The sequence below is a fragment of the Eubalaena glacialis genome, chromosome 5 (genome assembly GCF_028564815.1).
Source record: "Eubalaena glacialis isolate mEubGla1 chromosome 5, mEubGla1.1.hap2.+ XY, whole genome shotgun sequence".
Classification (NCBI taxonomy): domain Eukaryota; kingdom Metazoa; phylum Chordata; class Mammalia; order Artiodactyla; family Balaenidae; genus Eubalaena; species Eubalaena glacialis.
In genome coordinates this window covers 108,091,154-108,117,250 of record NC_083720.1, presented here as the reverse complement: position 1 = coordinate 108,117,250, position 26,097 = coordinate 108,091,154, and the positions used below count along the sequence as shown (strand labels likewise).

At 35.9% G+C, this 26,097-nt stretch overlaps 1 protein-coding gene across 3 annotated transcripts in view; it reads left to right on the top strand.

Annotated features, from left to right (window-relative positions):
• The window catches only part of MAPK10 (mitogen-activated protein kinase 10), a 165,123-nt gene that overhangs the window by 127,450 nt on the left and 11,576 nt on the right, over window positions 1-26,097 (top strand). For all 3 annotated transcript variants that reach the window (XM_061191550.1, XM_061191551.1, XM_061191552.1), the window contains 2 exons: window positions 24,160-24,223; window positions 25,923-26,000. In XM_061191550.1, coding sequence (XP_061047533.1) covers window positions 24,160-24,223; window positions 25,923-26,000 — 142 coding nt within the window. The remainder of the gene's footprint in view (window positions 1-24,159; window positions 24,224-25,922; window positions 26,001-26,097) is intronic.

Below are 26,097 nucleotides of genomic sequence, written 5' to 3'. Positions count from 1 at the left end.
CAAGCCTGGGTGGGAATTTAATCTACCCATATAGACCTCGAGTTAAACAATCTGGTCTTTAGCTCCGCGGTGAGAGAATAACCTGGGAAACAGAATAACACTTACATGTATTAGTGCTGAAGTTCGATTAAAATAAGCACTTAGAAAATGTAAGCTGAGAATAGTCAGTACTGTTACACATTTACTGTCTGTTTACAACATAAGGTAATTAATAGAGCCTTAAATGTTTTATTGTTATTAATATATACTATTTCATTGCTTTAGGGATTATGTTATTTTTTGCTGACAGTGAAATAATTTATAGGAACAAGCTAAACTGACTATTATAAGCTCTTTTATCGCAAAGCCATCATAGATTTCATGCCCTTTGAGCAGAGTTATTCTCTGACATTATTTTAGTTATCTTCTTGTCTGCCTTTGTATCTTACTGGTCATTACCAAAGTGAACACATGGAAGGGATGACCAACCATCCAGGAAATATGCACTATTTTCAATTTTCTTGTGACATAGATATGTAAATTTTACTGTTGTGTATGTCTGGAAATATGTTCAAGGTAAATCTTAAATGAGAGCTTAAAGATCATTGTAGAATGGTTTCATGCTGCAGTTCAGCCAATATCAACATTCAGAATATAAGCTCTACAATTGAGAACAGTGACAGGGACACAGGTTCATAAGCCATGATGAGGAGAGTAGAATAGGGCTAGGCGTGGGATCAGAAAGCATTGAGAAGAGAATCAGAAGCCTGTGGTCAAAGTAGCAAAGGTTCCAGAGCTTGGTCTGAGCAATCCAGAGTGAGGGCTGGCTCTGAGATGTGGACAAATTACATAGGGCAGGCAGATAAGACCAGTTCAGGAGAGACATGTAGTCTAAAGTCTGAGGTCTGATCAGATACCACCCTAGAGGGCATTTAAACAGTGGCAAAGCTAAGAATATTTTCTGATTGCAGTGCAAAAGTCAAGAGCAGATACTCTTGGAACAACCCAGAGATTAGCGACAGTAGGAAGCCTAGAGAGAGGAGATGGTTTATTGGAGCCCAGGGGTGGGTGGCCTGTCCAGTGGGAGCTGGGTAATAGACACAGAGGAGATGCAGGTGTGTCTGGCAAGAGAAATGGGGAGAAATGGCCTGGCTTCTCCCCACTGCCCCCATCTTCTAGTGGTGTCTCCTTCCTCTTGGCTGAGACCAGCCCTAAACCAGCCGATAGGTGAGCCTTGGAAATGCAGCCTGCAGGGGCCAGCCTCTGAGATACAGAGCAAATAAAGGAAAGGTGAGGACTGTATCTGTGGGCAAATAGGCCCAAGGCAGGCGCTCACCTATTCATTCTTTCCTCATTTGCAGCTCTAAAACCCCTAAGTAAAATTAAAGTAACCGATGGTTAGGCTCACTTAATCTGGAGAGGAGAAGACTGGAGGTTGGAAGAGGTAGGTGCTCAGGGGCCACACTGGGTAATAGTGAAGTAAACATTATCCCCTTAGAAACTCCTAATATTTCATTTCCTCAAGTATCTTGTAGAAATCACAAGTACTATGCCAACCCGATAGTCTGGGCATGAGAGCATTTCTCATTGGGTTTGCAGTTGAATGTGTGTAGTTCTCCTTTTGTATGTTGGTGTCACTTTTTCAGTTGTTTGTTATGCTGTTGATGAGGAGCCTACAGCTTGTGGAGCCAATGCTGGACAACATGTGCATGGGGGGAAGAGGGATTCAGCGATCTGTTTTCCTTTAGGTTGCTTTCATTCCACTCTTCTGCTGCCAAGTAGGTAAAACACACCAAAAAAGACCTCTGTCATTCTTTCTTCTCACTCACCTCTTTGTTATTTCTTCCTTCTTTGTCTTTCCTTCTCTCGTTAGCCCTTTTTCTTTATTCAGCTCCTACAGAGCTAGTCACATATGTTTCGATTATTTATTAACAGTTTGGTATTTTTCACTCTGTAAATATTTATTAAACCCAAACTGTGTGTCACACACTGACCTAGGTGCTGGTGATTCAGCAGTGAAATTAAAACAAAAAACAAGGTTCCTGCTTTTACTGATCTTCTAATTCTCTTGAATGTATTTATTCAGTTAATAGCCAATGGAAATTTTTATTGATTGGGAATTTTATAACTTATTATCTCTGGACATAAATTCCTCCAAATGTGGGTTACCTATCTTACTTGACAATTTAACCTGTTTAGTATATAGGATTCCGAACGTAAGAAGAAACTGTAATAATTGTTCCTCTTAATGTTAATCAGTTATAACTAAATTGCAATGACTGTTTCCTAATCCTTAACCAGATTGCATCAATAGCTTTGAATTATATTTAACAAATTATGATAATCTATCTCTAGCTATGATATTTAAAAAAACTAGTCAGCTTTGAATATAAATCATTGTCCTGACCACGTTTTAGTAACTGAAATGCATAGATTATTATTGAATAATCAAAGAATCCTGAAGTTGGCATACTAAGACTTCATATGTAGTTTAAAGATTCATCTATAAGTATTGACTATCTGGGGCCTTCAAACAAATTCAAGTGATTGAAGGTGATGGTGGGAAATTATTCTCATTTTCTACTTCTAATTCTCCTGAATATATTTTTAATAGTGAAAGCTAATATTATTTGATTATGATTATCATGTGTTAACTTGCTCTGTTATCTACTTCATGAGTGAGTTATTGTTTGTATTATCTTTATCTTCACTAACTATGGTTTAACCAATTATCTTCTACTGAATTCTCTTAAATCCATAAGTTCCTAAAGCAATGTGGTAAAGAATAGGCTTATAAATATATTCAATTATAAATGTATTAAGTACATTCTGCTATACTCAGAATGAATATAAATTTAGGAATGAGAAAAAATATGAGCCGCCATGAATATGAACTTGATGCATCTAATGCTCAATCAGTCCCTCAGTAGTTTTATGTTTTGGTGATAAACCACTGAATAAAAGGTATATGTGCTTGCTTCAAATATTTTATAATCTCTTTATTAAGTCAGTGAGTCTAACACCATTAAACATGAAGCATCTAGAAGAAATGATTTAAATGAGTTATAAAAGAAAACAACTCTCTGTATAGGCTATATCTCTCCCATTGAGAGGAAAGGGGATTAAAGTCTTTGTAATTGACATTTCCCTTTGGTGAGTAGTATCAAAAGGTTAGGCCATGTCCTCAAGATAGCTTCTGAATAAGTAATCAATCTGAAATTCAGAAACTTCTGTTTTTGTTTCCTGATTTCCCCCAGGGGATATAGACACATGCTTAAAGGGCTAATAGATGTTATCTTTGTTTGCCTTTAGTGAGCCTGAGAAGGAAGCCAGTTTGGAAATGAAGTTTATTATATAAAATTTAATAGAAATTCTCAAACTGTAAAAAAAAGACCTTTTAAATATTTTAAAAAACATAATCTGCAACATTTAAGAATTATTTAAGAATTTTTATTTAAGAATTTATTTGGAGTAATCTAAAAGTTTTATTGGGGAAGAAAAAGTCTATCTCACCAAAATAATAAGAAAACTAGTTTCTCTTAACATTTAATGGGTAAAAAGCCTCCATTGCTTTTCATTAAAACCAAAAAGACTGCATGGTGCTATGTCTCTGAGTATGACCTGGGATTTTACTAGGGATCGTATTACTAGTTCGGTACTAGTAATAAGATGCTTCTTGATGTTAAGTACACTCACTTTTAGTAAGAAAAAAAAAAAAAACTCCATTTACTTTTCTTTAGATCATTTCAATCATGCCTTTTTCCCTTGGATTAAAATTTGGAAAACTTATAAAGGGTTTTTTCTTTTCATATTTACAACTAGATATATCACTATATGTGATAAAGCACATAAATTGAGTTCTCCCGAAAGTCCTATATGGAGCTTGTATAAAGGAAATTATTCTCAAAAAAGATTTCTCAGATTATGTTTAGCATTTTAAGAGTATCAAAAATTATAAGTAAGTTCTCTTAAATATTTTCACAAATAGGACAAGCTATCCCATTTCAGAGCAAGGAAAAGAATAATTAACAACGGTACCTCAAATATTTAATATCATGGATTTCATTTCCACAGTATGTTATAATATTCATTAAGTGTTTTAAATTTGACAGTCAGTCTAAATGTTTCCCAAGTGTTCATCACTAGCCTGGTCTATAATTGGGGTGCTGGTCACTGGTGACCTTTTGCTGTTAGGGGTTGGAAAGACTAAGAGGTTACTGAGTGACGTTTTAAGGTGAAACATTATTATTCTACTCTCTCCATTCTAAAATTGCCATCATTTAAATTCCTTTTTCAGACTAAGTGTTCCTCTGAATTCTTTCAAATATGATTTATTCTACTCACAGAGAGTTAATAAATTGGCTGAATCCCTCTCTCAGCTGTTCTCTCCATCTGTCCTGACACACGGACTACCTCTTTGAGTCTTATGATTTCTTATTATTGCAGCATGCATCATGCTGAGAAAAAGCTAGTGAAACTCCCTGGCAGGCTTAATTTGAGAAATAGTTTAGTGCCATCTATCTGTCACAGAAGACCCTTTTATTGCGGAGTTGAACTCTCAGTAGGTTTATTATACTCAGGATGTATATAAATTTAGAAATAAGTAGAAAGAAACATGAGCTACAATGGATATGAATTTGGTGCACTCCAGTTATGTGTTTAATTATAGAAGGAGAAATTTGTATTTTTTGATTCTCATTTGCTTGCTTAAAGTTAAATTGATGTCTCTAATTCCTAATATCTGCCGTTTGTGGAATTCTAAATTTCCATCTGTTTGTACTGATGTATCCTTTTCAGCAGCAAAATGTGAGCAGTTTACTAACTGCCTTCTAGAGAAAAATATAACTTACAATACAGTTCATATGCCCAGTACCTCAACTGTTAAAGTGAAAATATCTTCTGAATCACATTGGGATTGTTTTGATGCCATGTTGGTGGGAGCTTGTCAAAATGTTTGTTGTAGATAGATTTAGCCACCTGCTTTTAGTGGCCCCTCTCCCTACATGACTTACAAGAAGAACATATACTTTGCTCAAACATTAATTCATTTGTCTCTAATTATAGCAAATTGTTCTACTGAAGAAAAACCTCCTTGATTTCAAATCATTGGGATATTCAGAATTCACAGAACACCTATGGTTCTCAAGTGTCAAAACTGGAGTAGTTGAATAGTTCATTCTCAGGAGATACCTGTTTTGCTGACTGGTAGAGCCTATGATCAGGTTTTTCTTTTCATATATTACCTTGAGCCCTTTAGGCAGTGAATATTGTTAATCTCTTGAATAGAGCACTGAAGGAGAATTCTTTTAAAAACATAGGAAGGGAACAGAAATTGTTTTTTTAGAACATTCCACAGCTGGTGATCTCTGAAAGCCGGAGTTATGATGTCCTGTCAGTTTCTCCCAAATCTATGATTTTTTTTTTCTTTTTTCCTAGATGACTTCTAGTTATTGTGAGATCCACCCACTTAACTCAAGGGAGTAGGTATTTGTGAGAGCGTGTTTTATTTTCTTAACATTTTCATCCTGGAAAGAAAGAGATTACTCATTGTGGCATCTGTCTAAGGTGCCACAAAGTAATATAATCCACAAACTGTGAGAGAAAAAAAAAGAAAACAAGTAATGCTTTCCCCTTTCAGAGCCGCTCCTAGGAGATAAACAAAGAAGTCAATATCGGAACTTGTAAGGTTTTCTGTCAATGAAAACTTACCAAATTTTATAGTAAGAGGAAGACTAAAGAGGAGAAAAGAAAGGTCGGTCAGAAGAGAGACTCTCTGTTGGACAGCTTTGCCTTGAGATAAGTAGAAGTCATAAAAATGGCTAATCTCTAGGAAACATAACTTACTTGGTAATTTGCATTCCTGCCTTGTTTGTCTACCTGCAATGTTGTTAAAATAATCAAACTAGACTGTTCCCTCTCCACAATTTTTTATCTGTCCTAAAAGAACCTCCTCTAAAGTACTGTGTATATAAGTTCAAGCGTAGCTCTAAGGCATTCCTGCCTACCCTTGTATCATTATTAGTGTTTTCAATATAGAACCTCTATTGATAAAGAAACTGATACTGCTCTGCAGAGGTGGTGATATTTTCTGCAAGGCCCATATGTTATTATATATAAACTTTGTAATTTAAAGGCCACCTCTGTTCTAGTCCCAGCAGTAATGCTTATTTGGTGGGTAGCCCTGTTCAAGTTTCTAAATCTGCTCTGGTTTGCTACTTAAAATGTTTTTCTGTCCCATCTTTACCAGATTCAATGAGGTTTAACTGTGTGATGAACTTTTAAAAAGTACATTCTCCTTTTTAAAAAATCCCCCAATACACACATGCCCATCATGCACAGTACAACATAACAAATTCTTGTTTTTTTCGTGTGCTATGTTGAGCACTGTTCCAGAGTTACAGATGCACAAATGAGGGAAACACTTCCCTACCCTGCTGAGCTCACGATCTAGCACTAATCTTTCTTATTCTGTCATTCATTTACCCTAGACGTTCCTTGGATGAGACTCTGAGGGTTAGTGAAAAACATACTGAAATTACATGCCTATAATTATGTGTGTATATCTTCCTAGGGATATAGTTCATGGGCTTTATGAGATTTTTAGAGCTTTTACCTCCAAATTTAATTCTTAATATTTTAAAAAACGCTAGTCTGATACAGAAAGTTTTGGATGAGGGACTACAAAAATATGTGTAATTGACTGTTAGAGTTGGCTATCAGTCATAGACATAACCAAAAGACTTAATGCACTTCTTAGAAAATCTCAGGTTATTTCCTTGAGGTAATTTTTTATTTGTATAGAAAGACCCTTTCATTTATAAAGGTTCTCCTTTTTTTAGGTAGGGGATATAAGGAGAAGGGACAGGTAAATATGAAGCACTATGCTTCCAATTTTCATTACGATTTTAAAAATTTATTGAAAATATGAAAAAGTTTTCTGTGATTCTAGGCAAGTTAAAATGGCATTTCTTCAAGAAACAGAAATTAATACCAGTGTCTACTTTTCAAGTAGCTAGCTCTTTTCTTGTGCTATGAAACTTTCAAGGCTTCAGTTGGCAGGCTGCTTTATAGCTTTATGATGGCATTGTTTTGCATGAAGATCAGACTTCATGAGAATGACGGGTCCAACTTTCCTCATATATTGCTTCCATTTTGTTTCTCCTAGTTAAGGACTTACTTCCTTTGCACTACCCATTTTTCTCTGCCATATTTGTCTCCAAAGATTTTTGTTTCTTTATCTGTTGTTTATTGCAACATAAAAGTGAAACAAACAAATGAACAGCAAAAACACATAAAAAGGCCTAATTTCTTCGCTATGCAGGTGGGGATCATAGGGTCAAGTTAATCAACCGTCTTGTTTCAGAAGTCACGCTTAGAGTTGGTTATGCTATCAAGGTTAGGAGGTAAATTGAGAAATTTCACATTCTAGGATAGAAGGGAAATAATAAGAAATTACAATCCTTAATGACGCTGAAAATGAATGTGTGGTCATGTGAAAACAAAGAGTTATTAAACCTGAAAGATGTCTATTTTGACTTTTAAATTAAAACTATAGAGATGAAATCAGCATGTCATCAGAACTGTCCTAAGATCAAAAATCTATGGACTGGACGTTTGAGGAGCTGCAGAATCAGAAAAAAGAGAAGCCAGGAAGCGTTCTTGAGTGTGAAATCATGGTAACCTTCAGATTCAGGGAAAAGGCTGGATGTGAACATTTTCTTCCCAAGTGTGGAACCACTGCTTAGGCCCTGGGGCATCCATTATGTGTGAGGAGAGGGCAGAATGGATTCATGCAACGATGAGACAGAATATTGAAAAGGTTACATTCCCTTTTTATAAATCTATTAAAAGTTTATGGTCTTTCACAGAGTATATGCTGTAATAAAATTATTATGTCTCTTTCGAATGGCAAGACAGTCGTAAGAATGATAAAAACCACTTCTATAACTTGCTACAGGTTTAATTTGGGACTCACAGGGTCATTTGTGGAATATTGGCCCACATATCTTGGGAAGGAATGGAATTTGTTGCTTATGAAAAATGCTTTTGATTGATAACCAGAAGAAATTCCCCACAGTTTCTAATTCCAGGGAGGATCTGATTTCCATCTTTATGTGCTTTTTGAAAACTGAATTCTTTTCATGTTCCTCTGAAAGAAGAGAAGGATAAAATAGCTATGCTTCAGGCACTTTTAATGAAAATTTCTTATCTAAGATGTTTGTTATTTTGGACTAAGTCCAGCAGAAAGCATTTTTGGTGACTTCGTTTCATGACATATACACCAGAATGCTGTCATCATGGTACAGCAATCTGTCACCACTTCTTTTTCTGAAGTAGGCTTGCTCACATTCCCTGTTCCATTGCCTTGTGAATCCTATTTAATCACAAAGAAAAGTTTATTCCTAGCCAGAATTCTTGCACATACACTCACAGAGAAGTTCTTAAGTAATGAGTAGCTCCCCCATGAATAGAAGGCTTAGCAACAAAGCAAAAATTTGACTTGCAATGAGTTAATTTATAATATTGTGGCAAACACCCTAGCTTCCTCAGACCAAGGGGTTCTAGGCAATGGGCGAAGACAAAGAGCTATAGAGTGTGGAGACCAAAATCGTCATATAGGGGTACAGTAGAGCACAATGGAAACCACTCAGGATCCACAATTAGACAGGGACTCAAGACCTCATCCTACCTTGGATGGGTTCACTTCTTTCATTCCCTAAATTTTTATTGAGCTTCAATTACATATGGCCATTGAGGATTCATTAATTATAATAATAAAAAGACCTAGTTCCTATTATTTAGTTGCTTATAATATAGTAAGTTTGATAGGCAAGTAAATGAGAAGTTTTAACCACTCTGGTAAATTCTATGAAAAGGAGGCACAAGGTGCTACAGACGCCAAAAGAATAATGCATTACCCATCTTTTAGTAGACAAATGAGACTTTCAGGAGGAAGAAAAGTCTTAAATAGGATGAAAAGAATGGGCAAGAGTTAGCCAAATGAAATGGGGGTTGCAGAGTAGGATCTTCTGAACAAAGGAGGCAACGTGTTCAAAGGCCAGGAGAGAAGAGACATCTTCTTGCAGTTAATATGAGAACTGTGTGAGGAAATTCAACATGACCAAGGAAGAGACCAGGTCAGGAAGCACAGAAGGAGTGACCGTAGGAATATCAATCAGAGATGTCTGTTTTAGGTAGACCATTCTTTCTGACTGGTTGAGGTGATGACTATTAGAAGAAAGACCAGTTAAGAAGCTGGTGAAGTAGTTGAGATAAAAGATGATAAAATGAATTTCAATGGCAGTGGAGATGAAAAAAAGAATGACAGATTCCAAGATGTTTTTGGTGGTATAATTGTCACAAGTAATCGTCATCTATGAAATGCCCTATCTAACAGGGTTTTAAGAGATAGGATATTATATGTGAAAATGCTCAAATAAACTTTAAAAACACATCATGTTACTAAAGAGGGACTTTTTAGTTTGTGAGTATAATTGAAATAGCTTCGACCTAATGGTTATAATCTATATGACATAAGAGATTCTCTTTTTTTTTTTAATTTAATTTTCATTTTATATTATAGTTGATTTACAATGTTGTGTTAGTTTCAGGTGTACAACAAAGTGATTCAGTTATACATATACATATATCCATTCTTTTTCAGATTCTTTTCCCATATAGGTTATTACAGAATATTGAGTAGAGTTCCCTGTGCTGTGCATTAGATCCTCGTTGATTATCTATTTTACATATAGTAGTGAGTATATGTTAATCCCAAACTCCTAATTTATCCCTCCCCCCACTTTTCCCCTTTGGTAACCATAATTTTGTTTTTGAAGTCTGCGAGTCTATTTCATAAGAGATGATTCTTAATGGGATGTGTGGGATATGTTAGAATCTTGTGAGCAAATTATTAATTAGAAATAACCTTTCATCCTCAGGTGATTCTGTTCCTTACCCAATCACTGCCCCACCCCCTCAGCACTCTGTCCCCACCACAGATACCTTAGAAATTATTGCTCTAAGAACAACTTGAGGACAAGGGTTTTGTCTCATTCATTTGCATCATTTGTGTAACTACTTGTTCCTAGCACACTGCAGGTTTTCAAAAGAATTAATTGAATTAAGGAAATGTTTTAATCACCTTCGTATTGACTATTTTATTTAACCTTCCCATCCATGTTCCTATTCTGCATTACCCCAGCCAAAAGAACCCCTACCACTACTTCGGGGTACTGTTATTCCTATTGTACAAAATTTTAAAATGACTTTTACACGTCCACAGCCAAAATCCTTGGTTCTAAGCCAGTGCTCATTGAACTATGTCACAGTATCCTTTAAAAAGTTCTATTATTCTTTACAAAGGGGGTCTTTTAATAATTTATGTAATCATGAAATTTAGAATAGAAATGAATTTACAATAATATTTGCTACTTTTTTTTCTGATTAACATCTTGTGTATAAAAGTGGTACATGAACATTTACTTATATAATGTGCCAAGCCTATGGAATCTAGGTAGGTAGAAGGGGCAGTAATTACTAGATTAGCAGAGCTCTTTATACCTGATTGAAAAATTTCATTGATCCAAAATCTTTATGTCATGTTCTAAGATTTTCAGAAAGATCAGTGCTAAGAGAGAAAAAAAGTAGAAACTCGTAATTTAAAAAGTGTATATTTTTACACTAATGATGAAAAATCTGAAAGAGAAATTAAGGAAACACTCCCATTTGCCACTGCAACAAAAAGAATAAAATACCTATGAATAAACCTACCTAGGGAGATGAAAGAACTGTATGCAGAAAACTATAAGACACTGATGAAAGAAATTAAACATGATGATACAAACAGATGGAGAGATATACCATGTTCTTGGATTGGAAGAATCAACATTGTGAAAATGACTATACTACCCAAAGCAATCTACAGATTCAATGCAATCCCTGTCAAATTTTTTACAGAACTAGAACAAAAAATCTTAAAACTTGTATGGAGACACAAAAGACCCCGAAGAGCCAAACCCTCTTGCACTGTTGGTGGGAATGTAAACTGATACAGCCACCATGGAGAACAGTATGGAGGTTCCTTAAAAAACTAAAAATAGAATTACCATATGACCCAGCAATCCCACTAGTGGGCATATACCAGAGAAAACCATAATTCAAAAAGACACATGCACCCCAATGTTCATTGCAGCACTATTTACAATAGCCAGGACATGGAAGCAACCTAAATGCCCATCGACAGACGAATGGATAAAGAAGTTGTGGTACATACATACAATGGAATATTACTCAGCCATAAAAAGGAAGGAAATTGGGTCATTTGTAGAGACGTGGATGGATCTAGAGACTGTCATACAGAGTGAAGTAAGTCAGAAAGAGAAAAACAAATATCGTATATTAACGCATATATGTGGAGCCTAGAAAAATGGTACAGATGAACTGGTTTGCAGGGCAGAAATAGAGACACAGATGGAGAGAACAAACGTATGGACACACCAAGGGGGGAAAGTGGTGGGGGGTGTGTGTGTGATGAATTGGGAGATTGGAATTGACATGTATACGCTAATATGTATAAAATGGATGACTAATAAGAACCTGCTGTATAAAAAAATAAATAAAATTCAAAAATTAAAAAAAAGTGTATATTTTTAAATAAAATATTTTGGAATAGAAAAAATACTAAATTTTATGTTAAAATGCAATAGAATTCCTATAATGACAGTAAAGAATAGGGAAATCAGTTTTCCTTGGTAGAGTTTCTAATTCTGTAGCTATGTTTCTTTATTCATTGTGGATTCTTATCCTGGGGCTACTCTACTCATTTACATTAACTAGAGGAGTATGATCTCCTCTGGTTAATGTCTCTAGGGTGAATTGTTATTGAGTCATGTGACTGATATAGGAGTGCTGAAGGTCTTTTTATTCCCCTGCTCCTTTTGCTTCAGCTTTGTGACTGTAGGGCAGAGGTGCAAATGGCACATGGCCTTAACAGGCTGACTCAGCAATATTTGTGTTAGCTGTGTTGACTTTTCACCCAGAACGTTTTTCTAGCTCCTTTATAGCTTATTCTTGTCCTATAATGTATGATTGAGGCTAATATGGCCTTTTGCCATGGAAAGTCTTGCAATAAAAGCTGTTGCTTCTCAGAGTTTTAGGTTAACATTTTTTTCCTTAGAACCTTCCACATGCTATCATCATATCACATATTATGCTGAAATAATCCATTTTTAGGTCTATCTCCCCGACTCCACTGCTCTAATGTTCCTTGAGAGCAGAAATTCTGCTTTACCTACTGAGTGCATCTGTTTGGTATCTTTGTCGTAAACTAATTGGTCGCAAGTCAACTTTGCCGCAAAAGATAAAGTAAGTGGTTGACAGTTTGGTTGAGAATTTGGTTTCAATGCCAGTAACAGATAATATAAAAGAGGTGGCTAGTAATTCACAACAGTCTTAGAGAGCATTAATTACTGATTCTTTAAGTAATTCAAATAAAACAACTTGTTCTCTAATGCTATCTTTACCAAATTTATTGCACAATATTTGAAGTTGGAGGCAAAGGAAGAATCAAGATCCTTCCATCTCCCTCCAACCCAAAATGGTTACCTGAGTCATGATGATTATGTTTCCTAAAAATGGTGAAATTTTGTTGTTGTTTGATAGTGGAGAATGAGATGTAGACAGAATTTTGGTATTTGGCACAGAATCTGACTTAGAAGATTTGGTGAAATATAAGGACTGGGTATGTAACGGAACATTTAAATGTAGTCCAGATGTGTACTACCAGTTATACACGTATTGATAAGAAATAGCGGCATCCCTTGTCTGTTTGTTTTATTTCCAGGGAAATCTGAAGAGACTTACAGCAGATTTTTTTTTTTTTTTACATCATAAAGATAAAAATGCACATGGCTCCCTCCATTATTTCATTTAAGTTTTTGCTCAGACGTTATCTTCTCAAAGAAGGCTTGTTGAATATTTATTGTGTGCTATGTACAGTGTTAGGCTCTGGTGAATGAAGATACAATCTTTGTCCTCAAGACTTTGTCCCCACAATCTTGTGAGAAGTAAAACCAGTAAATGTTGAGTGATAAGTAGTCCAAATTTTAAGCTTATTGAAGCACATAGAAAAAACTCAGCTCAGTAATGTGAATTAGAGAAGGCTCCTTGGAGGGATTAATATCTAAAAAGAAACATGAAGGATACAGCAGGAATTATCCAAATGAAGAAAAAAAGGCAGAAGAAAGGGTTGTGCAAAAAACTCAGAGTTGTGCTTCCCTGGTGGTGCAGTGGTTAAGAATCCGCCTGCCAGTGCAGGGGACACAGGTTCGAGCCCTGGTCCGGGAGATCCCACATGCCACGGAGCAACTAAGCCCGTGCGCCGCAACTACTGAGCCTGCGCTCTAGAGCCTGCGAGCCACAACTCCTGAAGCCCGGGTGCCTAGAGCCCGTGCTCTGCAACAAGAGAAGCCACTGCAATGAGAAGCCCACAACGAAGAGTAGCCCCCGCTCACCACAACTAGAGAAAGCCCATGTGCAACAACGAAGACCCAACACAACCAAAAATAAATAAGTAAAATAAGTAAATTAAAAAAAAAAAGAGGGCTAAAAAACTCAGAGTCAAGAGAAGGTTGGGAGAGCTGCAGATCTTTGGGGGTGACTCAATGGAGAAGGGTAAGGAGAAATTGGGGCTGGCAAACAGGGACCAGGTAAGGAAGGAAAACATGATGGAGCATGCACTCTATCCTAAGGGTGAAGGGAAGCCATTCAAAACTACTATATATACCATAAATAATATAAAGGTATATTGTACAGCACAGGGAATATAGCCAATATTTTATAATAACTCTAAATGAAGTATAATCTATAAAAATTATGAATCACTATGTTGTACACCTGAAACTAATATCATATTGTAAATCAACTATACTTCAATTAAAAATTTAAAAAAACCTAGCAAGCAGAACAACAGCATTATCTGATTTAAACTTCTGAAAGATCACTCTATATGCAAAGTGAGACTGGAGTAGAGAAAAGGAAGATGTAAGGCAGGGGGATAAATCTGTAGTAACATAGGTTAGAACTGATGGTGGCCTGAGAATAGACATGAGCAAAAGATTTAAGAGACTTTTAGAAGCTAGCAATCAACATGACTTATAAGTGATTAGATTTAAGGTGTAGGGTGGTAGGATTCAAGGATTGCATAGCATATAGTAGTTGGTTAATAAATATATGTTAAATGAATGAATAAAAAAACAATTTATGACTTGGACACTGGGTGATTGATGGTGCAATTACTCAGCCTTTTCAATTAAAGAACCATAGAAAAATTTAACTTCCAAGGAACAGTAAAGAGAATTTCCATTTTCAAGATATGATTAAACTTTTTGATGGTATAAAGCTAATAAATTTGTGACCTAATATCTGAGAAAGCTGTAGAATAGAAGAGAAAAGTAGAGAAAACTGAATTTAACTTCCTTGTTAAGCTACTGGAACATTATTAAATTAAGTTTTTAAATTACATTCAGTTCACATTATAATTACAATTTGCATTACTAGCTTTTAAAATTTCCTCTGGCCACTTAGTGCTGTGGTGTCTTCAAACAACATTAGTGCTTTCCAAATGTAACAAAGTATAGTACAATGTTTTGCACATTGCAAGTTCTCAAGAGAGGTGTGTTGAATTACCTGTTATACATTTGAAATTAGTTTCCTCTGGAATAAAGCAGCATATGAAACTTTTTCCAGATAATTAAGACTCATTGCAAATTAAGTGACTTGCCCAAGGTCACTTGTCTTCCTAGTATCAGAGTCAAGGGTGCTCTGAGTTCCGTGCTCTTTCCATTGTTCCTGTGAGGAGTTCTGTGACTTATTCAAGAAACTCAGAGTTCTCCTCTCTCTCTTTTGACAAAGGCTGAATCTGATTAAGAGATACAAATCTGGTGTCCACTTTGATTATAATCCACAAATCTCTCTGTTCCTGTTCTTCAAAACCATAGCACATGATGATTTCTGTTCACAAAACATTTTTTTTTCTCCCAAGAAGTAGATATCATTGAAGACTGAGAGGAAATCATTTACTTTCTCTTGAATATTTTCTCTTTCATCTATGCACATGAAGCATACTTAGGCAAATGACAAAACTTGCTTTGATTACTGTATAGGAGTGAGAACAGAGGTCTTAATCTTGGCTGCACATTAGAATTACCTGGGGAGTTTTAAAATATCCTGATGCCCAGATCTCACTCCAGGCCAAGTAAATAAAAATCTCTTGGGGTGGGATTCAGGCATCAGCATTTTTAAAACTTCCAGATGATTTCAACCTGCAACCAAAGTGGAGAACCCATGGGTGAGAGCGATTTGATTAAAATGATGAACTCATACTTAATATTTGTCTTTTTTCCAACCACAAGGTGGCAGCATCACAATACAGTGCACACACTGGCCCTTCTATTGAGTGGACTTTGAAATTTATATCCGTAATACTAATTAATAGCATTGTGAGGGTTCCTCCAGCTAGAGACAGCATTGACTTTTTTCCCTGTTGTTCTCTGTTGCTTTGGTTGTTTAAGAAGACTTTTAAATGTATTTATTTCAACAGGTTAAATTACCATGAACTATTTTGTAAGCTATAGTTGGGTGGAAAAATGCAAATAACATGGATTTTACATTCAGATAGATTTGGGTTTCAATGCTGTCTGTGCCACTTACTGATAGGTTGTTTCATTTCTTTGTACTTCAGTTGTATGCCTAGAAGAGGAGGGTTGTTATATGGACTAAATGAGATAATATATGAAAATCAACTTTGTATGTATGGTACTAAGATGCTGAAGATGTCGAGGATGAAAGTGATAAAGCTGTAATAGAGTCAGTTACACAAAGTCCAGAAAAACCCAGGATACAGTTGTTTTTCACATATGGTCTTTCTTTTCTGCGTGTGGGTCTCTTCTTTTCCTGTGTGTGTCATACCTTTCGGTTTCCACTGGTGATTATACAAATAAACATGCTCTAGTTGCCTTCATTTTAAAGAGGAATCAAAGTCATTATTATTATTTTTTTACTACACTATTAGCAATGGAAGTACCTTCCACCTTCATAGCCAGGTTTCTGTAAAGAATTAGACTTTGTTTACTCACAATTACTCTAGTTCATTTCTCAAGCCTTGAAATTGCTTTCTCTGAGATCACCAGTGCCCTCCTAAGGCCCAAGTCCAAAGAATATTGGCATCTTGTGCATCTTTGCCATTTGAATAGGCTGAAAATGTCCTCCTTTCTGATACATTCCCCACTGATCACTGTGGTGACAGCATTCCTGTTCTCCAGTCACCATTGCTGTCTGAGTTGTTTTCTCCTCCCTTAGAATTGGGGATCCCAGGAGTCCTCTCCTATAGCCCTATTTTCTTTTTTCCATGGGAATTTTTGGCACCTTTGACCAACCCTTAATTTTAATCACTACAAATGACTTTCAAATCTATACATTGTTACATATGGCTGTCCTGAGTTCCAGATCTATAAATCTAACAATAACTAGCATTTAGATTGGTATCTCAAAATTAACATGTTGAATTTTGAACTGGACATATCCCCTGTCACCCAAAACCGACGACTCCTCCTCCTCCCCCCCATCACACCTTTCAATCCACGGCATTACTTTCCACCCGGGTGATTGAACCAAATCCCTAGGAGTCATTCTACACGCCTCCCTCAGTCTCCTTCAAATCCAAATTGCCAAAGCTTCTCAATTCTTCACCACCCCCTGCAAAATACTTCTCAGTGCTGTTACTCAGTCTCGTAAGTAGTCCTAAGTCTCATAAGTTGTCATTAAGTCATATTTCTTACCTCACACTTCCTCTTTCACACAGATCAGTCTGACTTCTGCACCAAAACAGTTCTCGTTAAGGTCATTAATTGTAGTGTCATTCATGTTTCCCTGTCCATCCTCCTTCCCTCCCTTACAGGATGCCCCCGAGAGCACTTCTTCGAATGATCACCTGCACGTGAATCCCCTTCTTGGGCCCTCCTTGGGGACCCAATGCAAGATAACTTTAAAAAAAAAGAAGAATTAATCAGATTAGTTTCCAGAGACAGATTGTATTAACCTTTTATCCCCCTATTGTGGAATGCTTTCAAGTCATCAGACTTTTAAAGGGCATTTGCTTCATCTGTGGTATTAGATAGTTTAATTCCTATTCAAGAGCACAGACATACTTCCTAAAACCTGTGCAAGCAATTTTTAAAAATCAACTGATGTGTATTACAAGTTTCTCTTTGTCTACTTTTAGAGGCAATTAAATTTTTGGTGATTGGAAACCAAGTCATTGTTTACTGCATAGTAAGGTCGCAAAATAGAGAAACATCGTAACACTGAAAAATAAGTATTTTTAGTCAATTATTTTGATGATTGTGTGTATTGCTATTATACTTTTATTAACTTGGCAGATTGTTGGTAAGACTGTTAAGCGAACATTGAACCTCATTGTGGATAATGAACTGTTCTTGGTACTACAGAGAATATAAAGTTTTAGAAAAAAATAGAACGTACTAAATGGTGTCATTAGCCAAAGAAAGAAAGAAAGAAAGAAAGAAAGAAAGAGGCAAACAAACATATTTAGTGTTATATAAAAAATTATTCTATATAAATGTTTATTTTCCAATCAGGAGGTTAAAATTTTAAGACGTTCTATTCATCAGAAATTTTAAATACTTTTGGAAAACTTATTCTATATATGTAGGGTCAGGGAAATTTAAAATTGAATTTTGCACGTTTCCTTAAACAGATTTTGTGATTTAACTTTGTACTAAAATTCAGTCTTCTTGGTTGAAGCCTTGGTTGAATCACACATCTTTTGGCAATCCTCACATTGCAAAGGTTAATAAGAAAAAGCAAAGCGTGTTTCAATAGGACATAATATCATTTTCTTTGATCCAGCTGCTGAATTAATAGAGAATGCACACACAGAAAGACAATGTTATTTAAAGCTTTCATTGGCATTTTCAACAAGGCTGCAAACACACACAGAGAAAAAGTAGAACAAAACCATATTGTATGCTTAATTAGGATGAAAGAAGCAGAAAACAAACAGCAACATCTTGATGATTATCATATGGTCAGAACATGACTGATATGGAAAAAATGTTAATTCAGGGCTCAAAGATGAATAAAAGGAACAGCTATGTACAATTTAGATTTTTCATATCTGGTTCTCATCTCTTTCATATGTGTAGAGGTCCTGATGTTGTCCAAGATATTTTAACAAAAAGCATTTCAGAATATGTGTTGACTGCTTGGGTGATAATTGCCAAGTCTAGCTACATGTGTAGACTGACAGAAAATTGGAGCAGAAATCAGAGTGGTAGGCTCAAATTTGTCGTTAATGAAAATCTTTTGTGAGTGTTGAATTATTCAGTTTAGCACGTCTTTAACCCTAAGAATTCCTTCATTCCATCTTTTCTTATAAGAAATCATGCATTTTATCCCTAAGTCTGCCACTAGTTAACTCTATGACCATGGACAAATCACTTATGATCTCTGAGTTTTCATATTCTCATTTGCAAATTGAACAAGGGTGGCACTAGATAATCTGTCAACTCTCTTCCACCACTAACATTCTATGATGCTGTTGAAAACAGGATTATCTTGAAGATTAAGGAAAGAATAAATTCATACATTTTACTTAGTGAAGAAGTATCACTTAAATATATGATATAAAATGATATAAAATGAAGTTGCAAGAGAGAGCAACTTCCACCTTGGGAGAATCAATTAGGAATTCAAATAGATACTGATTAAAAAGATCTTTTTGTCAAGAAATCAAGTCCAGCAGTAAGAATTCAAGAGAATGCCCCCAAAAAATCCATATTCCTCAATCCTAATTTTCTTATGTAGAACTGTACTCTTTTATGTATTTTTTGGCAAGAGCCATATTTTTTATCTGAGTTTTACATTCCTAAAAGTGGAGAAAATGGAAGTAAATGCTAACATGATGTCCTAGAGCAGGAAAAGATACAGCTGCAATTGTTGAGACTCCAGTGGTAGAAAAATGCTGCAATTCAGTTGTTTTCTCCATCCTCCCATTGCCGTATAACTTAGATCCCTAATATGCATGTTTCAACATTGCCATATAGGATGCTCACATAATTATCATCCCAACACTTATAAGAGTGAAGGAGCTGAGGGCTATTAATAACTGCAAGGACAGCAAGTACAAACTGGGACTGTTTTGGGCAAATTTAGACATACAGTCACCCTATTTGCTTATTTTTCTATTTCTTGTTTTATAAAGATTTTGATTTAAATATTGTTTAGATACTGTTTCATTATCCCTTACTTTAGATTCAACTCAATTACTATTTGCTCTGAATTATTCTTTAAATTCTTTAAATTCAATTAAACTTTTAGTCAAATTTCTAACATTAATTAGCTATGTGACTTCAAGATATTTTTTTAAAATTTCTTTGAATCTTAGTTTCCTGACCTGAGGATTATAAGGGTATATATAAAGAGCCTAGCATATAGTATCTTCTCTAAAAAAAAGTGGCCTCCCTTAATTGGAGAAGAGTGCTCTTCATTTATCAAGCCCTCAAAGATAGTTGGGAGAGCAGATCTAAGAGCATATAACTACATTTTTTTTTTTCAGTGTCACAATCTGTTCTGCAGTTCCTTTTTGTTTATTTGTTTATTCATATCCCATATCCATGTTAGCACTGAAGATATTTCTTCTATATTGTTCCAATGTTTTAGGTGCTAGCTCATATTAATGTCCCCCACCAAGAGCCGACCTGGGTCTTTCTGGGTGTGGTGGCAATTCTGAGGTTTGGAAACCTTTGTGGATTTCAGAAGCACGTTTTCTATCATGCCTTTCTGGTGCCTTGAAAGCCAAAATCTTTGTTTCATTTCCAAGAAACTTCCAGTTCCTCTTGTTGAAACTCTCTGATCACTTCTATAACATTGTAATATTCTCATTCTTCATGATTTCTGTAAATGTTCCTTTCTCCTCCCCCTCATCCTCCCACTTTGACTTATCTTCCTCTGGTCAACCTTTAAACTCTGGTGTCTGTTAGGGGTCCACTTCGGCCCTATACTCTTCCTACCTGCATACTCTCCATGGGTGACCTCATCCACTGCCATGATTTCAGCAAACACCTCTTGCTGGTAGTCTCAAATCTACACATCTCTAGCCAACAGCATTCCTGTGAACATCAGATCATATATTTGATTATCAAATAGACATCTCTGCCAACATAGCACTTAGTCTCATTTCCCTTTTTCCATTCTATATTTTTAGTTGGTTCCACTAGTATTGCCATTGTCCAGCTATTCAACTTAGAAATCTGGGAGTCATTCTTCTTTCCCACCATGCACATTCAATCAAAAACAAAATTCTACCAATTTTATTTATTAATATTTATTAAGTATTCTTGAATCCATATTTTCTACCAATTTTTACCTTCCCTACCCCAGTCAGACCTTTTAATTTTTTTCTAGATCATCCAGCAGCTCCCTGACTCTTCTCTCTGAATTCAGTTTATGTTTCTCTTCAATCCGGCTGTAAATTTGGCCATACCATTCTATTGCATTCTTCAGTGGTTTCTCCTCCATTAGGAAGAAGTCTTAATTCCAATCATGGTAACCAATCCATCCTTGATCCAGCCTTTCCCTGACCCATCTACTTCTCTATTCACGGCTCTTATCTCTTGTCACTTCTGACCACATAAGTTATACTTCATAATAACAGAACTGCTTCCAGTTCTCTTTGCATGTGCGTGCACTGGAGCAGAGAAGCACACCTCCCACCACTACCACCACCAACCTCACCACCACCATGACTACTACCACCAGCACCATTCTGTTCTCTAGCTTCTGTGGCCTAGAGTCATCTTTTTCTCCTTCCCTTTTTATCTTGTCAATATCCAAGACATCTTTTGCTCACTGAACTAATACAGGTGTCACCTACTCCAAAAAGAAAAAGGTTTTGCTACAGTTTTGTTACCGTTTCTTCACTCTGCTCCCATATACCACCTACATATTTCTTTTATTTATCATGCTGTGTATTAATTATCTGTTTTGCATAAGTCTTACCCCACTAAATTGTGAGCTCCTTGAGGTCAGCAGTCACATTATTCAGTTTTGAAATCTCAATTTCTAATATAGCTTAGCATATACTAGGTGCCCCAAACCTTAATTGAATGAATGAATTTAATAAATAAATTAATTAATTCTAATATTTACTAACTCATAGTGACTCGTATTTGACCATGTGTTTATCTTATTTAATTGAAACAAATAGTATATGTATATATAGTGCCATCAATATAAAGCACATCTAATCCATTACTGTTTATGCAATTCATATAAATTCCTCTAAGAATTTAAATCAGGGAAGTAGAGCCCAAATCTTCCAAAATAGTAGAAAGGGAATCTCCAGTCTCGAAGAATATTCAAAAGCATGCAAATCATAAGCTCTAATAACTCTCCACAAATTATTCTTAATTTCTTCTCACCCTTAATTTTCTCACATCTCAAATTGTTCTAATCTACTAAACTCTCCTAAAATACTCTCTGGGGCCCTTCTCATTATACCCACTCCTCATTTCTTTTTTATTTAGACTGTTACCTAGCAAGAGAGAATCCTTCCTATTTAATAAAGTGGGGAAAAGGAGCAACAGAGCAGTAGACCACTAGCTTCTCTTTAGCAGGGAGGGGCAGAGAGTGTTATAGACCACTGCATGCTGACAATTGCTGTCTGAGCACATATATATATGTGTTTGAATACGACATTACTCTCTTTGGATTATTGGTCAATTACTATTTTATATTGTCATGTAGAAGACATCTTTATGTGAAGTACTCTTCCATTGCAGGTGATTGAATTCTCTCTTAAAAAAAAAAAAAAAAAAAAACCCAAACAAACCCTGAACATGTAGCCCTTTCAACCATAATTATAATGCAAGTGTGTTTAAAGCAATCCTCTTGGTTTATTGAAAGGAGAAATCTTGGACTCAGTACTTTGCTTTCTTTCTTTGTAGCTTGTGGTTAGAGTCTATTACTTCATGCTTTCTACATCAGCAACAGCTGTATGCTGAAGCTCCAAGGAAAACCTCTCTCAAATAGTTCTGTTGCAAAGAGAAAATAACATTTACGAACTTTGACAGGAACTATACCCTTGAGCCATGTTTAATTTTGAAACTTGAATGGAAAAGTCCACTGCATGGAGAAGTCAGCCGCACAGGATCCTGAGCTGAGTCTATTGGTAGAAGAGGCGCCAACAATGCACAGAGCTCTGGGTGGGGCGTGAGCTCTGAGAGCTGTGCACACTGGTCTGTGGGGGGCCTGGACAAGGCCCACTTAGACGAGGACCTCACCACAGCTTTATACAAGCTCAGGAAGAGGCAAAGCAGAAAACCTACCACTTGGTGAAGCATCTTTACATAACCAGAGTTTGGCTTTGCATTAGCTTACTTAGATGACAGTTTCACAGATTTTCAAAAATAACTTAGTTTTACTCATTCACTCATTAAATCATCATATTCCTATAATTGGGAAGTTCTTTATAGTTTGGGGTAGAAGGTCCTCCCTCAGTCAGGTCCCGGGGGCAGTGCCCGATCATCCCAGTGCCCTTAACTTTATATAGTCAGTGTTTCTGTGTCCTCACTAGTGTCATGGGGTGGGGTGGGGTCTTGTTCTGTTTAGCTCTTTCAGTAAAGGCTACTCAGTCAGCCACATCTGAATCCCAGTAGCTGGTTTAAAGCCTTCTGTCCCAGTAACGATCACAGGTTTTAAAGGAATGTCTGGCCTCATCAGTAGATGTTGCTCAGTAATTCAGTATTGTGTTAAATTGCCCTACCATGACTAATCAAAGTCTTTTATTTTCATGTCCAACTACTTCTGTAGTATGTGAGGCTGCCCCAGCATATTAGGGCTAGGATGAATATTCATGTCTGTTATGATTCAGGCTACCAGAGATTCTGCATGCAGTAAAGAAGAACCATTGTGGTATTAGGGTGCTGCTCCCAGGCCAAAGAACCTCCCACAGAAGTCAGAAGCTGTCTCTGAAGATATTGTCCGAAGTGTTCCTACAACAGCCATTTCTGAGGGATGCTGTCTTAATAGACCTGAGTCACTTTATTGAGTAACTGTTAGTTTCTTACAAAAAATGGCTGCTTTTGGAGTGTTGGACAACATGAATTCTGGGACCCCGTCTCATGACACCAGACATTTTGTAGCTCTTCTTTGCCCTGAAGCCATTATTAGCCAATATACCTCCTCAACTCCTTCTCTCTCACCTCTATTTTTCCAAGAGATTTTTTTCTTTCCGTGTTACTTGAGCTGAGTTGGAGCTACTCTATGTCACTGTGATAGATTTCCCTAGGTCCAAACATTGGGAGGAAGAAGTCAGGGAATCTATCTGAGACCTTCCTTCCTGGAAGGCACCTAGATTTGTGAAAATTTCTCCTTTTCCACGTCCAAATTCCTCATAGCAAGAGGAATGCTGATTCAATGTTAGACTAAAGGTCCTGTCACATCATTTCTCCTAGAGAGGGTTAACTCAGGGGCCACTCAGGGGTTCAAGGTGACCCATCTCTCTAGGCAACTGGCAGCTGCTTCTGCCTGAGGGGGGAAAATATCTTAAATCATTTAAATATAGGGCACACAGTTATGTATAAAGATGTTTTATGATGCTTCACACACACAAAAAATTAATGAGATCTAAATATTTCTTTACACGGGGAACTAGTACTATGATCTGTTGAGAGGTATTCAAGAGTCTTTTTCACAGGGGTCTAAAATGGACCAAAATCTTATCAGTCTGGGATAGTTTTAGTAGGGTTCTATTATAGGGCTAGTGAATGGAGGAAATAGCCTCTGGGTCCTTGTAATCAAGTGTCTTGTTTGCTTTTTAAAGACTGAATATTAATTGCTTACACTTGAGTTCTGAATCAGAAGGTTTTGGGAAGTGAGCTCTCAGGATTTGGATTCTGCTGGCTTATTTGGCATTTAAATGAATCCTTCGTAAATTTGTGAGGAAATTTTAACTTCTGTACCACTGTAATTACTCCACAATTTATATGAGATTCTGATCACCACTAAAATCAATGAATAGCAAAATATTCTCGTGCATTGTAAGAGTTTAGTTATTTTGAGTTTATTACGGAAGGTTTATTGTCTGTTTTTATTCTGCAGCCCCCACCCCAGATATACGACAAACAGCTGGATGAAAGAGAACACACCATTGAAGAATGGAAAGGTGACCCTACTGTTTAAATAAGTGTACCTTTTGCTTTATTGAAACCCAGAAAACATCTTTAAGGCTTTTCCTTTTAAAACAATTTAGTAACAGATGATTTTCTAAGTGCTATCCTCTTAGACCATTTTCAAAGCTCCTAAAACTTCATCTATCTTTTCATACTAATAACAGTATTGCATTTACTCAAGAATGAAAGGACTTAATTACTGACACTTTTTAAAAAATAGTACTGATTGTCAAAATATTTGTCATGGTGGAGGGCAAACTTTAATTCAAAATTTCAGAATTAAACATTCCATGTTTGTACATAAAATTATCACATAAAATGGATAAAATTATGCCTGAGATGGTTTTAGTCATCATAGAATAAAAGATAGTGAATATATAAATTCATTCACTTGATTTATAGGACTTGAAAATTTAAATGAAAATTCATGTATCTGAGTGCCTTATTCTCCTTTAAAGTAAGAAAAGAGTGAATGAATACATTAACTTTTTTTTTAAGAAAACTTTTCAAACACGTACTGCATGATCAAGGTCATACTCAGGGTAAGACAAGGTAGAGAAGAATTGTTCCACTAACATAAATAACCACAGAGTAGAATAAATATGATAAAGCCAAATGCAGATTATAACACATGATTAGGTCATTATGAGGAGGAACATAAAGGGGAGATCTGAAGGGAAGAAACATTTGCGCTACCTTGAAAGAATTAATAATTATAAGTTTGGAAAAGAAAAAAAATTGAGGAAAATACCAGAATGAAGATATAAGAGGAAACCAAAGGGTAAGAATGAGCAAAAAGTGTTATAAAGTTAGTAAAGAGAATCCCCTGTTCAAGAGGTCACGTTGGAGAGTATGGAAAAATAAGCACATATAAACAGTAGATCAAGTAAAAAAAAAGATGAGAATGATAGACAGAAAAAGACTTGATTTGATCTAAATAAGGACCAGAAGGCACTCAGGGGTTCATGATTAGGTAAGCGATAGGGTATAAATATCACTTGAGGAGGATGGACATAGACTAAATTCTGAAAAACTGAAGAAATACCTGTAAAGGATGATGATTTTATAAATTGTAAGCCATTGCAAAGCACGAATGAATGGCACAGAATAACTTGTAGCTAAAAGCTATAAAGTAAAAAGTAATGAAGATATACATATTTTTAATTCTAGTAATGAAAAAGCCAGAAATGGATGCAAGTTTGGGAATAAATATAATAACTTTTTAATGTTGGATTTTATGCAAGTTTAGTTTTACAAATCCAAGATTTGAATCTAGCAAAAAGATGAATAAGAGTTGGAAAACTGATAGAACGTAACAATTTAAAGCCACAAGAAGAATATGTATATCTCTTAGGAAGTGAACATAAAAGAAAAATGGAGGTTCAAAGCTGAGCCATTAAAATCCATAAGAGATAAAATTAGAATGCATCAGAAATCTCCCAAAGAGTTCAGAAAACAAGTAACGTGTACTCTTCATACATTTTCTTGGTCAAATGCTTTATTGAGCACCTACTTTTGCCAGGCTCTGTGTTATTGCAAGAAAATGTAGAAATAGAAGAGTAAAGAAATTCCACTTGGTTTATAATTTACTCAGCCCCATCAAAATGTTATTACTTGTCATTAACTAATGAATCTCCTCTTTGGGTTAAGGAGAAAATTGATTTTTATAACACTGATAACTGTTTCTTACAGAACTTATTTACAAGGAAGTCATGAATTCAGAAGAAAAGACTAAGAATGGCGTTGTGAAAGGACAGCCTTCTCCTTCAGGTACTCACTCTCAGTGAATAACCAATAAACCAATACTCGTGTATTTTTCTTGGCCTTAAGGAGAGATTGCGGTCAATAACATTGCCAATAGAGCACA